The 23,440-nt window shown below is 40.4% G+C and overlaps 1 protein-coding gene across 3 annotated transcripts in view; it reads left to right on the forward strand.

Moving 5' to 3' along the window:
• ARID5B (AT-rich interaction domain 5B) overlaps nt 1–23,440 on the forward strand; it is a 118,042-nt gene that overhangs the window by 34,265 nt on the left and 60,337 nt on the right. For all 3 annotated transcript variants that reach the window (XM_071563210.1, XM_071563211.1, XM_071563209.1), the window contains one exon: nt 12,405–12,635. In XM_071563210.1, coding sequence (XP_071419311.1) covers nt 12,405–12,635 — 231 coding nt within the window. The remainder of the gene's footprint in view (nt 1–12,404; nt 12,636–23,440) is intronic.

Raw genomic sequence — 23,440 nt, forward strand, 5'->3', positions numbered from 1 at the left:
AAGAGGTATGGCTGTGAGGTCTGAGCACAGGTCTGGGAGCCAGGACCTGCTGAGTGCTGAGCTCAGTGACTCATTCAGTGGCCTTAAGCAAGTCAGAACATCTCCTATGAGATTATTTCATATGTAAAACAGGGGAAATAATACTTATCTATCTACCTGCCTCAGAGGAATACCCTGAGGACTAATTAGCGTCCATTAAGTGCTTTGATATAGACAGTGGTGTCTATTACTAGAGCAGGTTCCTGACTAGTAGATGGTGTGTTAGGGTTGTTTGCTGCTTGGGAGCCTCCCCTCTCTGTGGGGTGTGGGACCGAAGCCCATTGGGAGCAGAGCACGAGCCACTTGGTGCTTTCCAGCTCTGCTGGGCCCTTCCTGTTCAGATTCACTGGAGACTTGTTGCTCTCGCTGAAAATTTGGAATTGGAGTTTGCCTAGAGAAAGGAGTGGGAGGATGCTTGTTCTCCTCAGCTCATAGGCATAACTTGTCCTGAAATCCTTTCTCACCCTGCCTCCACCTGAGGCCTTTTCAGACAATTCAGGTAGTGCAGCTTCTCTGCTTTTCCAGGAATGTTTTCCTGGTTCTGCAGAAGAGGAAGAGAAATCTTGTGTCAGTTCTCAGGAGAAGCGTGGGGCTGGGCTGGGAGGTTCCCATCGCCAGAAGCCCTTTCTTACTCAAAAAGCCATTCCTCTTTCTTGAAGAGCAAATGCTTATATTCTTTCCCTTCACTGAATGACAAACTCCTCTGCAAAGTCCTTAGAAAGTAAAATCTCATTTTGGGTATAAGATACTAAACTCTGCAGGTGTGTGTCTGCTGAAGTCTAGGAGTCTTTTCATCATCATAACAAGGGAGGTTGTCATCTGACCGGCAGCTCCTTTTGTTCTCTGGTGCATCTTCTCTCACCATATACTTTTGTACCTCTCAGAGATGCTGTAATAATCTAGTTCAAAGGACCCAGCCCTGTTCTCACTGAAGCCCACAAGCCTGGTCTTTCTACCAGTGAGTCTAGGACTCAGTCCAAATTCACTGGGGAGAAGCTGTATTTCTCTCCATTTGCTCCTCACGTGTCTCTGAAGCCATGAGTAATTTGCAGCGAGACGGGAAAGCCTGTGTGAAATTTTCCAAGGGAATTTTCTCCATTTTAATAACGTTAATGAAACTGCTTAACACTTCATCAGCTTTTTCAGAGTATGTTGCTGGGATTTTGATGCATTTTCTTCAGTACCAGAAGATGCTTACCTTAGAAATGGGACTGAGGGCTCATATGAACATTTGGACCCACAATTGAACCTTAGTGCTGCAAAAACACAGGTATTGGTAGATACCATGTTGAGGAGGCTCTCTGTGCCTCCTCTTCTGCCTGCAAAACAGGGAAGGGATCAGGAGCAATTGTCCCACAAGCTCTCACATGCCTGCAACTAACTCTTTTCCCACAGAAATGAGGCTGTGCCACAGAAAGACCTTGGTCATACATAAAGGCCCTGGCACTGCTGAACTTAAGCACAGTTGGTTTGTCCATCTTATCCTGCATATCACTCAGGTTTTGGTCTTTGTATCCTTTACAGGGGAGTATGCCAGCTCCCTTTTCCTGTAGACTCCTTCCTATTCCTCTTTTTCAGCTTTAGTCTACTTTGTTGTGATGCAGGATAGGACTAAATGAGCAACCACAGACTTAGTCATATACATGTAACAGCTTTTAAAACTGCATTTGGTTTGTTTTCCAGAGCAACAGTTTGGGTGTTATTTGGTGCAACATGAGAAACTCAGTTAGCAGGTGAGAGTTCCCAGGTATCTGGGGGAGTGTGGTGTGCAGGGCAGTTGGGTCAGTGGCCTGGTTTTGGCAACCCCCGTTTGGCCTTTCCTCATGACAGTCTTCGTGTTGAGTTTCATCTTGTCCCTTGCAAGGAGGAGAACCTGACTGAGGTTCTGTTGGGGAATTGGTATGTGCTATGTTGGGACAAGATGGAGGACAGCAAAATCTTGGAAAAACATATATGACACTAGCATTTTTGTTTTGGTGGTTTTTGTTGTTTTGGTTTTTTTTTAAAAGAAGTGGCATCATGCTAATTTTCATCCTTTTCCACTCCTGGATTTCAGCATTGTTACACTGCAGATGATAACACAAGTTTATCTGTAAAATTCTTTAACTGTGGTTTTTATTTCCCAGCTTGACTTCTTTTTCTCTTCATGTCTTTGATTGGCTTCCAAAAAAGTTATTAACATGTTGCAAAACAAATACAAGGGGCCACTGAAGCTTATTAAAAATGGTTTCTTTTGTTCATATCTGGCAGTTGACAAATTGTCTTGTGCTCTATCTTATCTGCTCCCGTGTGAAAGGTTACATGAGAAAATGGCTGCAAATAAATTGCTATTGAATGTTGTTGAAGACTAAGCATACAGCTTCTCTATTAAGGACCTCTTTTAAAGCTGTCTATTCAGACTCCCCCCTGCATGTCTCTCTAGCACTTGTCTGTTATATTATGTTTGGCACAGAAGGAAACATTAAATAGAAAAGCAATGTCTGACTGTGGTGTTTCTAGACCCTATTATCTCTCTGTCAAATGTCCACATGAGAAGGGTACAATTTTTGTCCATATTGATGATAATTTTTGAAGGTTTTACTAACTATCTTCAGAGTGAAATGCTAGAAACAAGTGAAATTGAAAAGCATATTTTTGCAGCTTTGGAAATCTTAACTTAAATCAGTGTAATGAGACGCACTCAGTAAAATGTAATTATTCTCACTTCTCCATGTGTCAAAGAAATCAGCAGTATGGTTAGGGAGCGGAGGGTTACAGTGAGCTTGTTATTTTTATACAGAGCCAGATACTGCTTGTGTAGTAAATTGTAAACAGTAGATAATGCAGTTTTTATGTGTACTAAATACCCTGCAAGAATTAACGGGGTTGTTACTTCATTAAGGGTTTCAAAGAGGGCATAAACGTCAAACGCAGAGCTCAACTGTTTAAATCACTGGACCATTTCCACCCTCCGCCCCTCGTGTCACGGCTCTGGGACCCGCAGCTTCTGCCGTTGCTATTTCAAGGAGGGCGCAGTTCCTCCGAATTTTCAGAATGATAGTGAAAGGGCCCCGTGTGAGACACCAAAATAAGGCTTTTGACTCATACTTCTGAGTGCAATGGAAAATGAAGGTGGTTGATTCTGCTGCATGGAAGAGGTGGTGAAACAGTCCCTTAAAAGCAACACTGCATTTGCTTCTCTCTCATTTGTCTTTGAATGGTGTGTGAAGGTGAAGGAGAGATGACAGAAGACCTGGTTACTCTGATATTAAGCCCAATAACTCAATTTAACTCTAAGTGACTTTCCACTTCTTTTCGGTTTTTCGTGCCTTAAGATTTTCCCACACAAGTATGGTTTTGTCTTGGGCCTCTTCAGCACAGAAGGCAAATAACAAGACCACAAATTTAAAATTCATCAGTCCAGAGAATATCTAGAGAAGAAAACCAGTTCAGTCTTGAGCACTGATCAGGGAAGCTGTTGCATCTTTGAGTGTGTTGTTCCAGCGGTTAATTATCATCGCTGTGCAAATGTGTGCCCCTTTCTTGCCAGGGGCTCTAGTTGCGCATTTCTTTGCGAGAGCAAAGTTTCTCATTCTCCAGTATTTTCTCTGTGTGATGCAGGGAGACCAAGACACATAATCATAGAAATAATAATAATGATACAGGTGATGAGACAGTGCTGTAGGGCAAGTTAGTGGATGTGACCCCCCCTCACGAAGGTGCCGTAGGGAATGTGTAACTTTGGAAGTACTTGTGTTTGTAGCATAACCCCCATGCTCAGGTGTCTGCAGGATCAGGCTTTATGTGTAAGTACTGAAGCGTAGTTCAGTGGTATGTTGGATGGTGTTCAGAGATTGCTGAAAACAGTGCATTAAATAGCACTTTGAATTGCAAAGTGCTGGTTCAGTTTTGTCTATGAGAATGATAACACTTATTATCTGATTGTTCCCTGTGCAAATCTCACCTGAGGAAAAATTAAATTATGTTTGAATTCAGCTAAAGCAAAGTATATCATTATTTCCTTTCGTTATTAAAAGGGATTTTTACTGTTTGTTTGTTAAAACTAAAGCAGCTGCCATGTTAGAGCCTTAAATGATTTAAAAGCAAATACAGGGGCAGAGCCATTTACAGTGCAATTGGCTTGTTTAACGTGATTTAATTCCTCTTCTTGGCTTCGTCATATTACCAAATTATGTTTTCAGCTCCCCTCCCTTTTTTAATTCTTTCTTCTTTTTGTTATCAGCAGAATTGAAGCTGCTTATCAGTAACCACGACAACCAGGATAAATACTTGTTTTAAAGCTGATGCACATTCAACCTGAATGGTCCACATGACCCAGAACATTCAAGAGGACAGGCAGCATGTGCTCCCTTCTACAATCAATCTCCCCCTTCCCCCATCTCCATCTGCTTTAGAAGGCTAATAGGGCAGTTTAAAAACCTTTTATATCAGAGTGGTTTTCTATACCCATCCATGGCTGTTTGGACATGGGCTGGCCCACGCCTATGACCTGAGGACTAAGGAGAGAAGGGAATTTTGGGAGGCAGGGAGACAATTTCACAGCCCAGCACTGAATTGGCCACATCCCCAGCATTGTCTTGTTCCCTTCATGCTCCTCCAGCTTTTCTCACAGCAGTCACCTGCCTGGGGTGGGAGGGGGAACGACTGCTTTGAAAACCCTTCCTGAAGGGGAAAGATAATCCCAGCTGGGCAGCAGCTAAATAAAATGAAGGAGTGACTTGAATTGTGTGAGGACAGGGGAAATGGTTGTGGCAGGAGAGAAGCCTCAACATGGACCAGCCTGGTGTGTCCCCTGTCCCTGGTGGAGGCAGATGGACTGGCTGCAGGGGCTAAAGACAGTCACGTCTCTGCCCAGGAAACTTAGGGATTTCTCACTTACCCAGAAATCCCCCAACCAGAATTTTTGCTCTCTCCCTTGCTCTCTAAGTTGCTTGATGCTGTAGAATAAATCCTTTAAGCTTTCTCTGTCTCAGTTTCTCTCTCTGTGTAATGGGGATAATAATTTTTACTCATCTCCATAAAGCAGTTTGAGGCGTGTGGATGGAAGGGTTATATAAAAGCTGGAAATGACGATTGTCAGTCACTCTTCTTTTGAGTCTAGAAACACCTCATAAGGTTTATGAGGCACTTCCAAAGTGCAGGAGGATCTTGGGAGCGTGGGGTTGGAGCTGCAGTTATGAGGAGCTGAATATAGGATTAGGATCTGAAAAAGCATGTGGATTGCCTGGTTGGAAACTTCTTTGGTATTAAATTTCTTTCCTCTTTTTCAAAAATTGGATTATGATTTGAATTTAAGGTGATTTAGTGAGATAAATATTATAGAAGATTTGATTATATGGGCATACTGTCAGTCATCGATCAACATACTTGGTTTTGTCCCCGTTAAGTAGGAGTAGAACAACTCAGATCCAAATAACCGAATGTAAAATGTTCTTCAACCATGTGCTTTAAGTACATATTAGATGGTGCTGTCTTTTTTCTTTTTTTTAATGACTGTATTGCTGTTCAGTTGAACAGTAGTTTCAATCTCTAGGAGATTTGTAAGTATTCTCTTTCTTTCAAATGTTAAACTAATCTTAGGAATTCTTTGAACGGCTGCTGCTTTGCTGGCACTGTGACAGAAAGCAGAGGGCTGGGGAAGTGGCACAAAATTCTGAGAATTAGTTCTGTCTCCTCCTTAAAAGGGGAGAAATATCTGACACATGCAGAAAGACAGCACGTTTTATTCTCCATATTGGCAGAAATGGCTTTTGCCTTTTGATCAGTGTGAAAGCAAAATCAGACAGGCAAACGTCCATGTCAGAATTACAGGCAACTTGTTAACATCATCATTATCTGGTAAACATAAATGTAATCACTGTGTTGGGTATCCTGCAACACACGTTGCCTTTGTTCTTGATTGCATTAGCATTCAAATAGAGGGGAGCTTCTCAAAGCGGGGATGAGTAGAATGGGTCCTGCCAGCAGAGTGGTATCCCTGTTGTGTCAATAATTCACCCAAATTTATTTAAACCTAAAGCCACAGATTTCCTGTCCCATCTCATGTGGCTAAATCATTAATGTATTTGCATTTATCTGTGAGAGCAATATGATTCTTAGATTAATATTTTTGGATCTTGTGATTAATTAGGCAGCTGAGGCACACCAAGTGGCTTTACTAGAATGAAAAAAGACCGTGGGAATAAAAAGGCAGAGTGTACTGGAAGAGCTGTGTCTGAGAAGTCTTCCCTAACCACTGGAGAGAGAGTGGATTGATGTGCTACAGCATGCATTGTGATGATGATGATGATGCAGCTTCTTGAACTCAGGTGTTGCTCCCTGTTCACAGCAGCCTGATGCAAAGGGACATGGATTCCTACCGTGGTTCTTAGCCTCGTGTCTGCACACAGAATTCAGTGTGAGAAGTGCTCAGGCAGGGAGCTGGGCAGAATTCTCCTATGAAGGTTATTTCCTTGGGAGCACTATCCTTTCTTGCATGGGAGTACCCAGAGGAGTAGGTGATGATTGTCACTGCTGCTTGGCCAGCTGCAGTTATCTGGGCAGTTTGGAGGTGCTTGGCAGGTTATAAATGGATTGTCATATGCTCTCATTACATCATGCCCCTCTTAAAGATTTTGAGGTCATAGAGACCCAGATGCTTCATCCTCCCTATGGTTACTCTTTCACTGTTCTGCTATTTATGTTGCTTTTGGACTTTTTGAGAAGTTCAGGGGGTTTATGTGGTTGTAGCGTAAGTTTGTTTCTGTCTGCTGGAAACTGCTATTCCCCTTTGGGTTTTTATTAAAATGGGCAGCTCGGAGCTGTGCAGAGCCTGCCTGACCTGTAGTTGTTGATTTTGAAGGGTCTTTGCCTCATCTATGCCTGTATTCTCATGCCCATGCTGCTGAAAGTCCTTGCCAAAGGAGAACGAGAGATCTAGATCTTAGAGAGCTGGAAGAGCCAAAGACCATTGCTACAGATGAGATCAACCTTTTTGATTTTGATGGCAAACACATCACCTGTGAGGGGATATTTTAGCATGCATTTGGAGCACTACTTTAGCATAGGGCAGACTGCTTTGTCACTTAGGTGGAATTCATTTCACTCACTTAGTTTGAAGCTTCTAGACTAAGCTAGTTGTCATTGATGGGCAAGTAGTAGCTCCAGAGCGTGAGTCAATCCATGTCTTAGAGAACAGCAGGCTGGAAGAAGATCTCTGATTACAGAGCGATTGTGGCGAAATGTGCAACTGTTGTAGATTAAAACTGTGTTATTAAATGAAATGAGTGCCATCATGTGTTCCCTGCTGGGTTGCTGAAGGTGTTGGGAGGGCAGTGGCACCTGAACACTGGCTGTGACCATCAGGAGACCACCTCCCATGTTGGGAGTTACAGCCATGTTCCTTCAGCACAGCTAACCTTGCCATTCCCAGTCCCTCCAGACATCCAGGTGTATCCTCCATTACCTCTGTATCTGCTGCATATTGATGATATGGTCAAAGCCATGCATACAAGCAGTGGTAAACTAGTTATGATATGTGACTCCTCCAGGAGACCCCCTTAGTAACTGAGGGTGTGAAAGAAGGCAGAGTGGTGAGGGCACGGTGTGGGAGAGGAGCCTGATGGACACAGCCCTGCAACTTCCTTCATTTTCTCTTTGAATTCCAAATAACTCCCTTGCTCAATTTACTACCCACACACCAAAGCATTGTCCCATTTTATCTGGTTCCCTTGATACTTCCATTGCTTATCTTATGAAGATCTGTGTCAACATTTATCAAAACAAATGGCAAGCCTGGGACCTTTTAAGTAGTTTTTTTAGTTAATAAAACCAATCTTCTACTTCTGTTATGTTAAAAGTACATTATCTTTTTATTACAAACTCTCTACAGCTCTGTTTTCCTTCTTGGCAATTTCATGACTGCTCCAGTTGATTGCTGTATGGAGAATTACAAAATCATTAAGGGTGGGGTTTTACCAGCTGACTTACAGTACAAGCCATTTCTCAAAATAACCACAACAGTGCAATACTGATGTGTAATTTACGTCACGGTATGTTTTTATGAAATAGTTTGTGGCTTATTCATTTAGATTTAGAACTGAATATCTCCTCTCTCGCTTTTTAATCAAGCTTTCTTTTTTCTTTTTCTTTTTTTTTAACTTTTTAATATTTTCCACTCTGAGGCTTGGCATGCCTCCAACTTACCAGCTACAGTGAGGAGGAAAAAACTGATTTTTTTTCATTTTTTTTCTCTTCCCTGCAGTTTAACTGCAAGTATGTTTTCCCCTTTGATGTATACATTTGTGTTAACTGCCTCAGAAGAGATGGTAGATCTGTGGTAGAATGTATTTCACAAAGGTAGAGCAAAGAATTGATAAAAGAGATGCAAAAGTTTAGAATTTCAAACCATATCCAGTAAGTGAGGCTATTTAGCCTCCTGCTCTAGTACATTTCCTTTTTAAAAATTACTTTCTGTATAATGTCGTGTAATTAGAACAGGAAATCATTGAGTAACTGTAAGAAGAAAAAGAGCACTTAAACTGGAAAGAAATTTACCTTCTGAGAAATTATATTCACGATCTTTTTTTCGTGATTTTTTTTCCCATTTCCCATTACCACGCTGGTAATGATAGTAACAGATGTACAGAGCCTTATCTGTATCATTGTTCTGCTTGTGTTTTCTTAGGGGGGGGGAAAAAAAGTCATTTTCACAAATACAAAAAATGAATGGACAGAAAATGGGAAAAGCCTAATTGCAAAAAATATTCTGTGTCACAACAGAGTAGCAATTAAATTGAAACTTCAATATAATTATCAATAACAGTCGAGCCTGGAAGGGTGCCAGGCGCGTAAAGTTGGTGCTCAGCCTTTATGTGGTTGCTAGGAGCGTGGTGAAAAGTATAAAGCTTAGAGAAAGGAATGTCTAATGTAATAAAGTAACAGAAGGTAGCATAAATCATTGTGAGAGCAGTTCATATTGACATTATTTTACTTAAATTGGGTCGAAACTAGACATTTAGTCTTACAAGAGGCACAAATTCATATTTCTTCTGCAGGAATAACTCTGTGCTTTCTGGGAAGAAGTGGAGTGTGCTTTCCTAGCACCAGCCTCGTACATATTTGGAATCTTTTAAGCAAAAATCTTTAAATGTTTGTTTCTGTTGGCATCCAAATGCATTTGCACTAATACGATTAAAAGAACTAAAGGGCAAAATACTTGGCAGCTTTTGCAGTTGAGGTAATTAGGTACAGGAAGGAACATGCATAGTTTTTCCATCAAGCTCTATAAAATCCTGGTGTGAAGGTCTTTTTAAAGAAAAAAATGCTTACTGATGTTGAGGGTAGATTATGGCAGTTAACAATAACATTATAGGCTGATGTTTCTGAAATAAGCAAACAAAAAGCATGTTACAGTTTTTATTTCTCTTCTGTCTCTAAATATTTCTGCCTCTAGATGGATTTGTTGTGAATTCATGCTTTTAGCAGGCTTTATTTTTTTTTCTTTTGAGGCATTTAATTGTCTTGCCTTACATATTAAAAATGGTTGTGCTGATTTGAGAAGTCAGTTCTTGCATAGATTCATTGTGTTTGGCATTTCATGCATCTCTTCCTTACAAAGACAACTTGAAGAACATGTAATCCAACATAAATGCCAGGCTGTGCCAAATCCCAGCTCTCTTTACCCCTCACAAAGGGAACTGTTGGATTACATCTATGCATATATAGGCAGTGCTTGGAAGGCAGGGATGGAGCCTTGCTTCCTAATTACAGTTTCTCTGTTTTCAGCCTGAAATATAAAAATAAATGAAAATTTGACATTGGAGGGGGTTATTAAATGACACAATTACGATATAAGCATGGGATTAGAGTAATTTCAGTGGAGCCTTACAAGCAGCATACTGTAGGTATTATCTTTAACCATGTTCTGTCTGTTGAAGCTAAAATGAGATTCAGAAATACAGCATCTCCATTTTTTAATATCACAGTTCAATATTTGTAGAAATTCTGTTGTTTTTCTGAATCTTAAAGGTCTGTGATCCACATTTTCAGCTCTGCTTTTCCTAAGAGTAAATTCTTCCTGATCATATTTATGAAAAACACTCAGCAATATTCACTAAGCTCACCATTAAACAGCACGTGTTAGGTTTTGCTAGAAGAAAAAATAGTTCTTCTTTGGGCTTGCATTTATTAGGGATTGGTCTACTTTGATTTCTCTTTTCTCACGTGGGTGTGGTTGAGGAAAAGTCTTTGTTCCAGGAACACTCTGTCTTTCACTAAACAAATCTTCAGTTTATTTTCAGCCTTTGTTCATTCTTAGACAAATCTATTGAAACGAGAGTGAAAAAGGAAAAGAAGCAAATGCATCATAAAGTACTCACTGGAGTTGCACAAGCATGTATAAAAGTGAGCCTGTAAAAAATGACTTGATTTTAATTTATGCCAAGGGTTTGAGTTAAGTCGTCAGTTGTCAGGGGTACAAAGTTTGTGTGATTCTGTGCAGGGCCTTACAGCACATTTGTCTAGAAACTAATGGTTTACTACAAAGGCACGTGGGACATACATTTATATACACCCTGTTTAAAAAGCTGACCACATCCTGGCATAAGAAAAGTGCTGTCAGATCAACAGATCAGCTCACCACTATCTACACAAAGGTATGAAGTAGTAATAACTGTCAGACAGGCGTACGTGAAACTCTCTGAGGAGCTAAAGGACAGATTGTGTGCTTGTTAATTCCTAGAACAGTTTTCCTGATCTGATTTTTAGAGTTTCCTAATAAAGAAGAGAGAGTCTTATTCTCAGGAGCAATGGGCTCAGTCGTGCTGTTGTGTAGGCTTATGGGATACTTGTTGAAACAAAGAAAAGCGTGACCACATCCTTATTGACCAAAAGAGGGTATAGGGCCATAAATTTTATTTTCTTAGAAAAGTAGTGTGAATGCTGTTTTACCAAAAGTGTTACTCTTACTTCTTTTTCTTTTTTTTAACACAAATCATTTTATCTCCTCACCTACATCAGGGAGAGTGGGGAGAGTGCTGAGATTTTAGAAGTGATGACTTTCAGGAGCTGTGCTTGTAAAAACAGGACTTCACAAGTGCGTCTGCCGTGTTGGGGGCTTTTTTGCAGCATTGCATTCGTTTGGAGTGATGACATTCTACGTGATATATCTCCTTCCAGAGACTTCTTAAAATTTAGCCTTTTATGTGTCAACATTTCCATTACCTCACACAAATCTGGATGGGTTGTGCCATCGTATTTAGGTGGGGAGAACTTGATCTGACATTTCTGTCAATGTCTGAAGAGATTTTTACTTTAAGTGTAAGAACCATGATTTCAGGATTGGTAATGGGATTAAATAGTAGACCTTTTGTCTCTGGCAGAAGAAATAGCTGAGTTACTCAGTAATCAGAGTACAGCAGAAAAGGTAAAGTGAATGCTCTTGCTTTGTCTTCATTGGCATAGTTGGAAAGACGTGCTCTGTTACCCTACCTGATGAGATAGATGAGCATAAGAAGTTCTGTTAAGTACTGGCTGCATACCTGCAGATCAGAAATTTCTCATGTTTACATCTTTGGTTTTGTTTTTTTCCTCTTGGGTTTCCTGCTCGTTATCATAAGATGACACTTGATTGTGATATTGCAAAATCTGCCGCCTTTTTATGTAATATTATCTGAAACCTGGAGGAATGGAAGGGTCTGAGCTCTAGATTGCCTTATATTTTGAGCCCAGATTTCAGCAGTACAAGCTGTTCTAAAATTCGTTTGCTCGTTATGCTCTGTAGGTGTTTTATTGAGTCCTGCTGCATTTGCAGTTAATGTGAGGAAAGTTCCTTCCACCTGTTGGGGTTTAGCATCAGTGACCAGGTCAGACCAGCCCACCTCCCTGGCCAAGGGGCCCTTTGGGAGTACCAGTACCAGGTACTTCAAAGGAGAGGTAATAGCTGTATGCTTTGGGGCTTGTAGATTATTATTTTTAAAAGATGTTTGCTGTTGTAAACATGAGTGCAGTAAAGCTGTATGGGGAACTGAATGAAAATGACAGATAATATTTCTATCAAAGCAGCCAAGTTGGCAAAGTATGGAGAACACTTTTCTTCAGGCCCTTGGCCAGCTTCTGCAGAGCAGTGTTTTCTTGCTCATACAGGTGTTCCTTTTGAGTAAACATGGGAGAACTGAACAGAAAGCTGGAAAATAAGCTGTTTAAATAAATTTTCTATTTTTAACCTTTAAATTTCTATTTTTAACTTTTCTTTCCAAACCCGCTGTGCTATAAAAGATAGGCCTTGAGAAAAGACTGAACTGGGGGCTATGCGTTTTCAGAGATACTTGAGTTAGAGTTCTTTAGTTTTCCTGACATACTGAGTATTTTTTTTTCTGTTTTTCCAGGTGAGGATGATGAAGATTCAAACCTGCTAATTCTCAGCTACCCCCAGTACTGTCGATACCGTTCCATGTTAAAGCGCATTCAGGACAAACCTTCCTCAATACTAACAGACCAGTTTGTTCTAGCCCTCGGAGGCATTGCAGTAACAAGCAAGAACCCCCAAATCTTCTATTGTCGGGATACATTCGACCATCCTACCCTAATAGAAAATGAAAGTATATGTGATGAGTTTGGTAAGTCAAGTTACAGCTATTTTCTTTTTCTCCCAAGTAAAGACATTTCTTTTTAAGTGTCCACTGATTTCCAAAAGGAAGATGTGATTCCTTTGAAGTGAACCAATGGTATTTATGATTGAAATGTTAAGTAACAAATGTGCTCTTTCCTCTATGAGATTTAAGGCTTGTAGCCACTGATGATCTCGGTATTGCAACTTGAGTGTATCACAAACAAAGATAATGTTACACAGGTAGAGCGTCTGCCACAGTTACTCGGAATGAGTGAAAGGATACCTTGTCTGGCTTTGAAATTCATCTACATTAACTATTCACCTATAGCCTGTGTCTTTCACCTAAAAAATCCACTGGGCAGGCTGGAAGGGCACACCCACGTGAGGACAGCCCTTCCCAAATCTTCGTTCGCGAAGCCGAGCCACACACACAAAGTGTATTGCTTTTTTTTAAAGTCATTGTTGGTGCAAATGCTAACACATGCGAAACAGGAGTCTGTGCTGGTGCAGAGCACTCACTGGGCATGTGTAGGCTCCCAGGGCCCTGCACAAGTGGCAACTGTACCTGGTGTGTTTCAGCTGGGAGAGAGAACTGCAAGATTTGACACCTGATAGCAGCCAGGTGATTTCACACCTTTTGTTTTTGGTGTGGATCGACAAGGACAGCGGATGTGCTGTGAATGTGTGGCAGAATGCATATGCCTGGACACCCGGGTAACTGCAGTAATGGGTCTAGTGTGGTTTCTTCAGCAGTGTACCTATGCTGTGAGAATTAAGTTTCGTTACCCATATCACCAGGTGGATGAGCACTGCAGATAATGCTTAGAGAAGTCTGTTTGCATAGTGGTGACTTCGCCCTTGCATGCAAGCCCTCTACATATTTGCAGGGAAGCTCTGGTGGTCTCTTAGAGGGCAAATTTCTGATTATGTGTTTAAACATACAAGACTGAGTGTTATCTCCCTGTTTTTCCACACTCACACGCTGGCTTTGAGCTTGGTGCCCAGTCTAGGCCATGCTGTGTTGGCAGAGAAACACTGACCCAGCAGGTGGCATTGGGGCATTTTGTAAGGTAGTGCTCCTGTGCTGCTCCACCACTCCATTCCCAACAAGCAGACAAGATCCTTCCTCACGTGGTGCTGCCACTGGAGCACATGACTGCTGGGAGTAGTTTTAGTTTTGTGCTGTCAGGCTTTTTCAGGATCAGGCCCAGACTGTCAAGTCTGCTCACACTCACACAAAACATTTACAGGCTTTGAGTGAACTATGAATAAAAGTGTTGGTTGCTCTTAGGGGATGGGGGTGGTGAAAAAAATGAATGAAATGCCCTGGAAGTTTGGGCCAATAACACAATAGTATCATGTTGATTTTTATTTACTCTGAGCTCCAGCTCAGAATATAAAGTTCAGTTTTAATTGACTCTCCTTTTTATATGGGAAAGGTTATTTTAGGCTTGAAGGCGTTTGATGAGCCTGCCATCTGCTTTCTGTGGAGTATTTTATTCAGGGTCATTCCTTGATTACAGGTTTGTTGAAATAGTTGGATCCATAATGTAAGTGTATCATGGATTATTAGTAATAGATGAATCAAAGAGATGTGGAGTGATGCAGAAACTACGCTTAGTGAACCATAGCAAGTGCTTTGTTCAGTCTCTGAAAGCAAACTATGCCATTCTCTTGACCTTTGCAAGGCAATTATCTCATTATCAAACCAGAGCCACAGAAATCTTAGGTTCTGAAATTAATAATGTGTATTTAAAACGTAGTTTGGTTTAAGAAGCGGATTTTTTAAAATCCCTGTTAAAAAACCAAAACACAAAAACCCTACTGTTTGGAAGTATTTCTTATGAAAATAATGATGTGGTAAAACTTCAAAACCCTGCTGTGTTAAGAAAGAAAAACAGGCCAGTGTATGGTCCGTATCTGTATTGCAAAATGTAGGGTGTCAGTTATACTACCTTTATTGAAGACAACAGGCAAAATACTATTTTATCCATTTCTTTGCTGGCAGGACAATAAAATGTACAACGTTTCATTATTCAGTTTACATTGCTCTCATGTAGATGGATGTCACATGTAGAAAGTGATGACTGCAAAGGCTAAACAGAGGCAGGGTGGGACTGCAGAAAAACTAATTACTCTAAGGCACTAGTATTTATCAGTCAAATCTGAGGGGGTACCAGATTACAGAAATGTTACTGAAATTTTAGAAAGGTATCTATAAGGAGATCCAGACACATTTAATTTGAAGGTTATTTCTTACCTTGGAAATGAAAAGCTGAAGAAGGAGTGTGTATTTCACCATTGCCTAAAATTCTCCCACCTCTAAAGTGAATACCAAATTTGGGAAATACAGTCTATTGATGTCTGTATGTGGGAAGCACTCGTTTATGATATGGATACCAGGTCTACTTCAAAAACTTTGCTGCTGAGGGAAGTGTTACACGCTCTCTGCATGTTGGAGTACTGTGCAACAGATACAGCATGTCACGAGTGAGACACCAGAAACACCTTTGCAAAGAGCCCCAGCATGTAAGCTGTTATCCTTGTTAGGCAGTTTTCATAGAGAAAAGTGTTTTTCCAGGAAATATTCTCTTTACTTTCATTGTAGGTTTATAACAAAAACCATTTTGTTCAGCTTTGACTTCTCATACTCCCTGCCTCTCTTGTGTAGGTTTTAAGAAAAAAAAAAAGGCAGGAAACAAGGAAGAAAATTGTAAGTTTTGTTGGTCATAAATAGTGTTGTTTTGGTGTGGGACTTTTTAAGTAGAGGATGTATGTAGATGCTGTGTATGAGCTCCCCCAGACAGGACTGGAAGAGATGCTGCAATGCCTTGGACGGTCCTGTGTGAACGTTCTCTGTGTTTCCACAGAGCTTCTGTAAGGCTTAGGCTGTGCTAAGCTTCCCCTCCAGCGTCAGCTTGGGCTACCACAGCCAGTGCTGCTGCTGACACCACATCTACCTGTGCCTGCCTGTGTCCTGCCTGCACCCTGCCGTGTGGCATGTGTCCAAGGGGTTTGGGCAGGAATATTCAGGACTGTTTCCTTGCAGTCCTTTTCTGATTCTCCTCTGCCTTGGTTCAGTGTGCCACCATGTACCAGGTGGAACAGGCTGCTGAGGAAACAGCTCAGCAGCTGGAAGGCTCAGACATTTGTGTCTATCTCATTGTAGCCTGCCAGGGAAGGACTTGCTCTCCATTTACAGAGGAGAGACTGCTGTGAGTGGGAAGCCTCCTGCTCCCATTGTTGATATAACTACTGATGAGTTAATCTAACTGCCTTGGAGGGTTCCCCTTTAGAATGCAGATAGGCTCAAAGACTTGCTTCTGTTCAGAAAGCAGAAGACATAAACCATGTCCTCATAGCCCAAGCTCTTGGCTGTGACCACAGTGAGACTGTACACGTATTCTCCTCCTGAAGTAAGAGCAACTACAGGTCCTCCCTAGCATGGAGCAGTCCAAGTGGATAATGAAATGAACAATGAAAATGAACAATTCATTTCCCTTCAACTCAGGACATCTTTCAAAATCCTTTTCATTTATCAGCTGCTGGGATTACTGTTACTGAATAACTTTTTAAAATGCGTGTAATTTACTGGCATCTGCTGTGTGGTCATACATGCTGCAAGAGAGAAGGAGTGAAAAAATAAAGCTCCTCTAATAATTTTTGTTACAGACCAAAGAGATGTAGCTGGAGTCAAAGCTGCCTGTGAGTGTTCAGAAGGTCTGTCTGAAGGTCACTGAGCACAAATTTGTGTGCACCTGTTGACAGAGCAGCACACATCCTCTGTTTGCTGTCTGAGGAAGGTGACTTGTCCTACCAGGCTTGTGCCAGCTCAGTGGCATGGAGTGGCTTCCAGAACACATCAGTGAGTGTGGATCCTTCATGATCCAGCTGTAGGCTGTGTTGCCAAATGCATGTGGGCCCTACAGCACACAGGCAGTTAGCAATAGGACAAGGGGGCACGGGCTCAAGCTCTGCCAGGGGAAATTGAAGTTGGAGATCAGAAAAAAATTCTTTCCAGAGAGAGTGCTCAGGCATTGGAATGGCCTGCCCAGAGCAGGGGTGGATTCCCCATCCCTGGAGGTTTTTCAACTGAGATTGGCCATGGCCCTGAGTGCCATGATCTGGTAAAGGGACTGGAGTTGGACCAAGGATTAGGCTTGATGTTCTCAGAGGTCTTTTCCAACCCAATCCATTCTATGATTCTAAGGCTGTCGGCACAACCTCCACTTTCTTCAGACTTGGGGACTCACGGGGCAGAGGGAACAGACGTGCAGTTCAGAATCAGGAGTGTCAGGTCCTTGGGTAATGGTGGATTTCTGTGGCTTCACCAGATGAAAATTTTCACAGAGGGATTCATCATGATGCTTTGCTAAATAAATATTATAAATTCTGCCTGCTAAAGATGGACCGGAACACTGTCTTTCATTTTGTCAACATGGGGTTGCTTTTTCTGTAAGCAGGAGTGTGAGAGAAAACTGAATACCTTATTTCTTCTCGATTTTTAAAATCTATTTGGTAAATTTTGAGTCATTATAGCATGCTGGGTCTAATATGCCATTAAACAAGCTGTTTGGTTTCTAGGGTACTGTAAACACATGTTCACCCCCAAAAGAAGGTTAGAAGTTTTTCATTTTGCATGCAAAGGCCAATTTTTAAAAAACATTTCACACCAAAAAGTGGGAGAACTACATTCTGCTGTGGTATTAATATAAATTTTTCTCTGAAATATCAGTTGTCTTCATTTTACCATAACAGGGGCAATGCTATAGGAAACCACTCATTAAAAAAAAACTATGTGTAAAAGGGCATTGCAGTCCCCACTCACCTGCTCTCCCCATCCCGCAACCCAAACTTAATGATACATTGCTTACTAGGGGAAAATTAATCTACATTAAAAACAAGGCAAACCTCAAAGCCTTCAATAAGTTACCTGTCCCTGTAAAACAATGAAGAAAACAGTTGCTGTCACTTCAAGGGCTGGCAGGGAGTTCGGCAGGGTTGGGAATGGGGTGACTTCACAGTCCTCCCAGAGACTGAGCCAACAATTTCAGAAGGACTTACCTTCAGTCTGGTCATTGACTAGGGAAGCCATGGCAGGACAGCACCATGAAGGAGAAAGGGCTTTTTAGGGGTAGGTCATGTGCCAGAAAAATTGTGTGGGATGAAAGCTGATGACTTCAGGGTATAGAGTGGTACCATTCATTCATCCTGGTATAGCTGAAATTTGGTCTTTGTTCTCATTATGCATCTCAGTTTACAGAAGTTTGTGACTCACAGATAAAATCAGTTTAGGGGAAAAACATAACAAAATAAAACCTTGGCAGGGAATGAGGCTTAAAAAAAAAAAAAGAATGTTTCCAGTCTAAATGAAATGCAGTTTTTGTGTTGGTGACTTACTTTATTTGTGTGAGTCCAAGAGTCAAAGTTGGCTTTTCTTTTTAAACTAGCTCTAGTACAAAAAATGGGCCTGAATGGGTGTTTTTTATAATGTTTTTCAGCTAATGTAAAGTATCACTATTATTGCTATTGACTGTTTTGAATACCTACAGGATAATTTATATCAGCAAAATTCAGAATACCTGAAGTTTCCATACAGATGCTTCGGGCTTCTTTGTTTTAATACAGATGTGATGTTAGAGTAGAATTGGTGTTAATTCTTCTGTACAAAGACTAGAATGTTTAAAGCATGTAGTAATGTAATAGGAAGAGTATGGAGACTTTTTATTAGTGTGGATACTGGGACCCCCTTGGATGGAGCTTTACAGTGGCATCTCCAACAGTCTGAAAAATATGCAAATGTTTTTCAAAGTCCTGGAAGGGCAGGGTGGCTTAGCTAAATATTTCAAATTTTAGGTCTCTCAAAACAAAAACAGGACATAGCTGAAGGGGAAGTATTGATTAATGCATAATAGTGCTATATACAATATAGATAAATGTACATTTCCTCTTCCCTCCCAACCTACCTCTGCAAACACAAGCTTTTAGCTTGAAAAAGCAAATCTGGAAATGCTCTGGATTCTGGTCAGACTTCTTTCTTATTTTGTTAATTCAAGATATTAATGATGCCCAGATGTTGTTTATAGTGATTGATTTTTCAGTTGTGAAAAAATACTTGCAGTTTTTTAAACAATTGATATTTTCTAGTGTGCTCTGCAGCATTTGAATAAAATGTCTGAAGGCAGAGCTGTTTATGTGCCCAACATAATTGCTTCTGTTAAGTGATTTCTTCATTCTTAACATTTTTAGCTCTAATTGCTTTTCCCCCATACATCTAAAAATAAATATTTGCAAGTTTTGCATTCTGTCACTCATTGAAATGCATAAAATATTTGTATACTCAAAGCAGAAAGGCACTGATAAGGGGTCACATTCTGCCTTACTTAATGGCGTAAATCCAGCATAACTTGATCCACTTCTGTGGCTGTTACTCAAGATTTTTTCCAGTTAACCAAGGGCAGAATCTCACCCAATGTTAACAACAAGCTGTTAAGCGAACGTAAGTAACATGTAGTAAAGTAAGATAAAATATCTTCCTGTCTGCAAGAACTTCAGTAGAAACAAATGCTGTTAGTTTCTACTCTATTTTTTCTTTTTTTTAGTGCTTTTTCACTGTTGTAACTAGGATAAATATTAATCAAAATACTCTAAAGTCCTTTAGAAGGACACTGATTTTATTTGGGTTCCAGCCCTCAGGAAGGCAGCAGATGCTGAGTGGAGGGCCAGGTGCTGGCTGTGGCTATGACCCAGCTGCTAGAGAAGACATCAGGGCTTTGAGCTATGGGGTGTCCAGTATGGCCTGTGCTGGGACATCTTTGGGGCTTTCATGGGACAGGAGTTGAGATATTCTCGCTCTTGAGAGCACCCATGGCTCAGCTGTGAGAGCCTGGCTTAGGCATGTAATTTCTTTTTAATTTTTAGTTTAGTGACTGTGTAATGGTGTTGTGGGGTTTACGTGTTTTACCAACCAGGGTTTGGCAGAGAATCGATGTGTAGTTCCAGCAAACAAAGGGTTTGTTTTATCTGTGCCTGATAAACGTAACTCATCATGTGTGCTTTGTCATCTGTTACACACACGTCTGTTTTATTGCTGTCCGTTCAATAAATGATTGTAGACAGAAGTTACTAATTCCTCCTATATAAGACTTCTACTCAAAGACTGGTTTTACAACTCAGCTCTCAAAATCATTTGTCATTGTAGGGAAATGTAAGCCAGACTGTTCGTTGTACACATGAGCCATGACCATCAGAGATGGTCATTTCTGGAACCACCTATGATACCATATGCATTCCCCTGTTTTTGGTGCCTCCCTTGGACCACCAGGTCTGGCCAGGCTCTTGAGCTGTCTCAGAACTTTCAGTCCACCAGCATCCCAAGCCTGGTGCAGCGTCCCTGAGGTGCAAAGTCTCAGCAAGCAGGGGAGACCTTTGTGTCCAGGGGAGGGCCCCCATTCCCATTCCCTTACAATGGAAAAGTGAAGTGGTTGATGTCAGAATATGGTCACATTCTTCTGATTAAACCCACTCAAAAAAGACAACCTTGTAATATTTTCCAATGACTGTTTATCATGAATTACGTCAGCCTTAGTTTAAATTGCTTTTATTTCTCCTTAATGCTTCTTGGTGCCTGCATAATTTACAGCATTGGCATCTGTGGGACTATGAAATAACCTTTCACAACCACCATACAATAGTAAAGAACATGAAGTTTTTGTTGTTAATTATTATGGGACTCCTTTAACTTTTTTACAAAGTGACATAAAATATTGTTGAGGTATTTATGGTTAAAGCTACTTTTACGTGGATCTATTTTGCTTCTGGCTAGTTCTTAACTAAAGCAGTCATTTGTGGTTATTATGCCTAGGGAGATACTATGTCAGAACTGGTTTAAGAGTATTATTATGTATCACATGTCATATATTACATGTCAGCACTTGAGGCTGTCTTTCAATAAAAACAAATGTAATTTCAGTTAATGGTCTTTTAGGTATAGGCCATTTGTAAACTTACCTGAATTCATTTCAAGGTATACTAAAAAGCTTTGTTCTCCAGGAGTGCGCTTGGGTAATTTCATTTGGGCTTCAGATGGAATTTCCAAAATATTTATCATTATTTCAATCAGAGGGTGCTGCCTCTAAAAAGCAAATAGTTTCCCAATAGCGAGGTTAATGTACACATTTGAAGGAGCTGTAACTGTTACTCATTACTTTGTTTACTTTTGCCCCTTCTGAGCTCACGCCTCCCGGGTTCCCCACTGGGCAGGCTGATAGGAGTATCCCAGGCAACTAAGCCACCTAATGATGATACTTCACTGTGCCGCTTAAATGAGTGGTTTATACCTTCTGGATAATCCGTGGGTGAAGTGAGGGAGGGGGGGGAATAAAGGTTGAAGGCGAGTTTTAGGTTTCCTTGAAGTTTCATTTCAAATTTGGGAAAGGCAAACAAAGCAAACTTCGAATTAATGTCTCCCTCCTCTTGGTTCCAAATACTGTGCATATTTTCCAGCACTTAGTTATTTAAAACAAGAAATGAAGCATATAGGGTGTGCCAGAAAGTTTACACAAAGAATGAAAACACATAAATGACTCACGTGAACTTTTTCTGTTTGTTTTTTTTTCTTAATGCATAATTATTTAATTAATGGTAGGGGAAAAAGAAAAAAAATAAAAAGACATGACTTCTCCCTCTTCCCCCTCCCCAGTCTGTATTTGAGCACCATAAAAATGATCAAAGCCTCTATTTGTCTGTAGTTGCCTTTTTCTCCATGGGACTGCTGGTTTTGGTGATTCTATTGTAAGGAACTGAAACCCTGCTGGGCAAAAAAATCAGTTTCTGTCCCCCCATAAATGCACGGGCTGAAGATGTGAAGATGCAAACATGAAACTAAAAAAGCGAGCAAAGAGCAGGGTGAGCATTTTGTGTGTTGCTAAGGTGAAATTTAATAAGGGGGACATAAAATGGAGCTAAACTTGCCTGGATGCCATGAGATTTAATATTAGGCAGCATGCTTGATTTCCCTGGAAATGAGTGAGCAATCTGAATTTAGAGTTGTTTGGCTGGGGGAGGGGGTGTTTCGTTCTCTTTTTCAATCAAAGGCATTTCACAATCCGATTGCATGTGAAAGGGGAATCTATCATTACGTAAGAATGTAACAAACTTTTCCGTTTAATGAATGAATATTAGGTATTTCAGGAGCTCTTAAAAGATGGTAAAAGAGAGAGACAGAGCTGACGTCTTAGAGATTTTAATAAAGATTGAAGTTAGTAGTGAAAAGGTCAAAGTGCCATTTGTTGAGCCCCTGCTTCTGGCATGGTTTCAAAGCTTGCAGTGCTGACTGAGGGGCTCTGATGTGTGTTAATGAACAGTTGTGGCACTTAACGGAGATCATGGGTTGGTCACATGAATATATATAAAAGATATGAGTGAACATTTTTTCCCCCCCTTTTTGCAGCAATTTGGCTGTTGGAAGGACTAAACAAAAGAAATGTTTGAATTGTTTGAACACCACATTAAGTCCCAAAGTCTGTAAGGAAAATGAGCTATGAATAATAGAATACTGCTCTAGTTAAATATAGTTATTCAAAATTGTTTTTAGCTACAGATGTTATGCCGTTTTAGAAACTTAGACTAAATAATGTCAGATCTTGTTTGCTTTTTTAGTATGTTATTCATTTATTGGGAAATTCAAAATTTAAAACAGCTGGGAAAGGGTTTGGTGTTCACTAAGTAATGTTGAAAATGTGTGCATTTCAGACTTACTCTTACAGTGCTGTTTAGAAATGGCTGAATTGTATATTATAGTTCTAAAGTTCTGTAAACATGCTCTACCATGTAGATGACAGGGAAACATGAAATGGGAAAATGAGATAATTCTGGAGCCAAATTTTGTGTATTATGGACTGGATAAAACAGCAAATGGCTTTCTCAATTTAAATAATTTGTAACTTTCCAGGAACGTGCATGGATGTTATGAACAGTATGTCTAAAATAGCAGCAGAAAATAATGTTCTTTTTCCTTTAATTCTCCCTTTGATGTTTATGTCAAAACGAAGGAGTTAATTTATCTAAGAGTTTCACTGCATGAGTTGGACTGTACAAAACCAATCATGTAGAAATAATAGACTACCATTGGAAGTGCTGTACTATTGCAGTTTTAATAGCTCTTCAGTTCTGCTCAACAATTAGTCCATACATTTTATAGCTGTGTCTTTAAGAAACTGGCACACTCAGCAAAATCACAGTAATTGGGAGATGATGCAATGTGAAGAGAAATCAGAGTAAGAAAATTAATTGAAAATAGTGTTTTGTTCAGGTTGAGGTTTGTTTTCTTTTAAAATTTTAAACACTGCAGTAGTAATTGCTGGTGGGTGAGACTTCTGCAGAATTAAAATTCCACGTGGCCAAGTTTTTGTGAATTTGCTTTTAAATCAAATTGCAAAAGAGGCAAAATAGGTCATTAAAATTCTTGCTATAGTTTTCTCTCTCTGAAATCAAGTGAGGGTGTTCAGGGGAATCCAGAGGAGGGCTTTTTCTCTCTGTTGACATGAGTGCTGTTTGACTAAGTTCTCATTACCCGTCAGCGTCTTCATAAACCTGATCAGACAGTTCATGGACAATATGGAATTAATTTATCATTTATGCGAACACCTTAAAAGACCTCAGCAATCCCTTTTTGCCTGTACCCACTGGATAAGGTACCAAGGCTTTGCAGTGTGAACATCTATCTTCCCAGTGATAGCCAGTGGATGCTGGTCATTTCTTCCTAGGACCTTGTTTTTATGCATAAGTACAGAAATTAAGGCACATTTTAAA

Source organism: Pithys albifrons, chromosome 9 (assembly GCF_047495875.1).
Source record: "Pithys albifrons albifrons isolate INPA30051 chromosome 9, PitAlb_v1, whole genome shotgun sequence".
Lineage (NCBI taxonomy): Eukaryota > Metazoa > Chordata > Aves > Passeriformes > Thamnophilidae > Pithys > Pithys albifrons.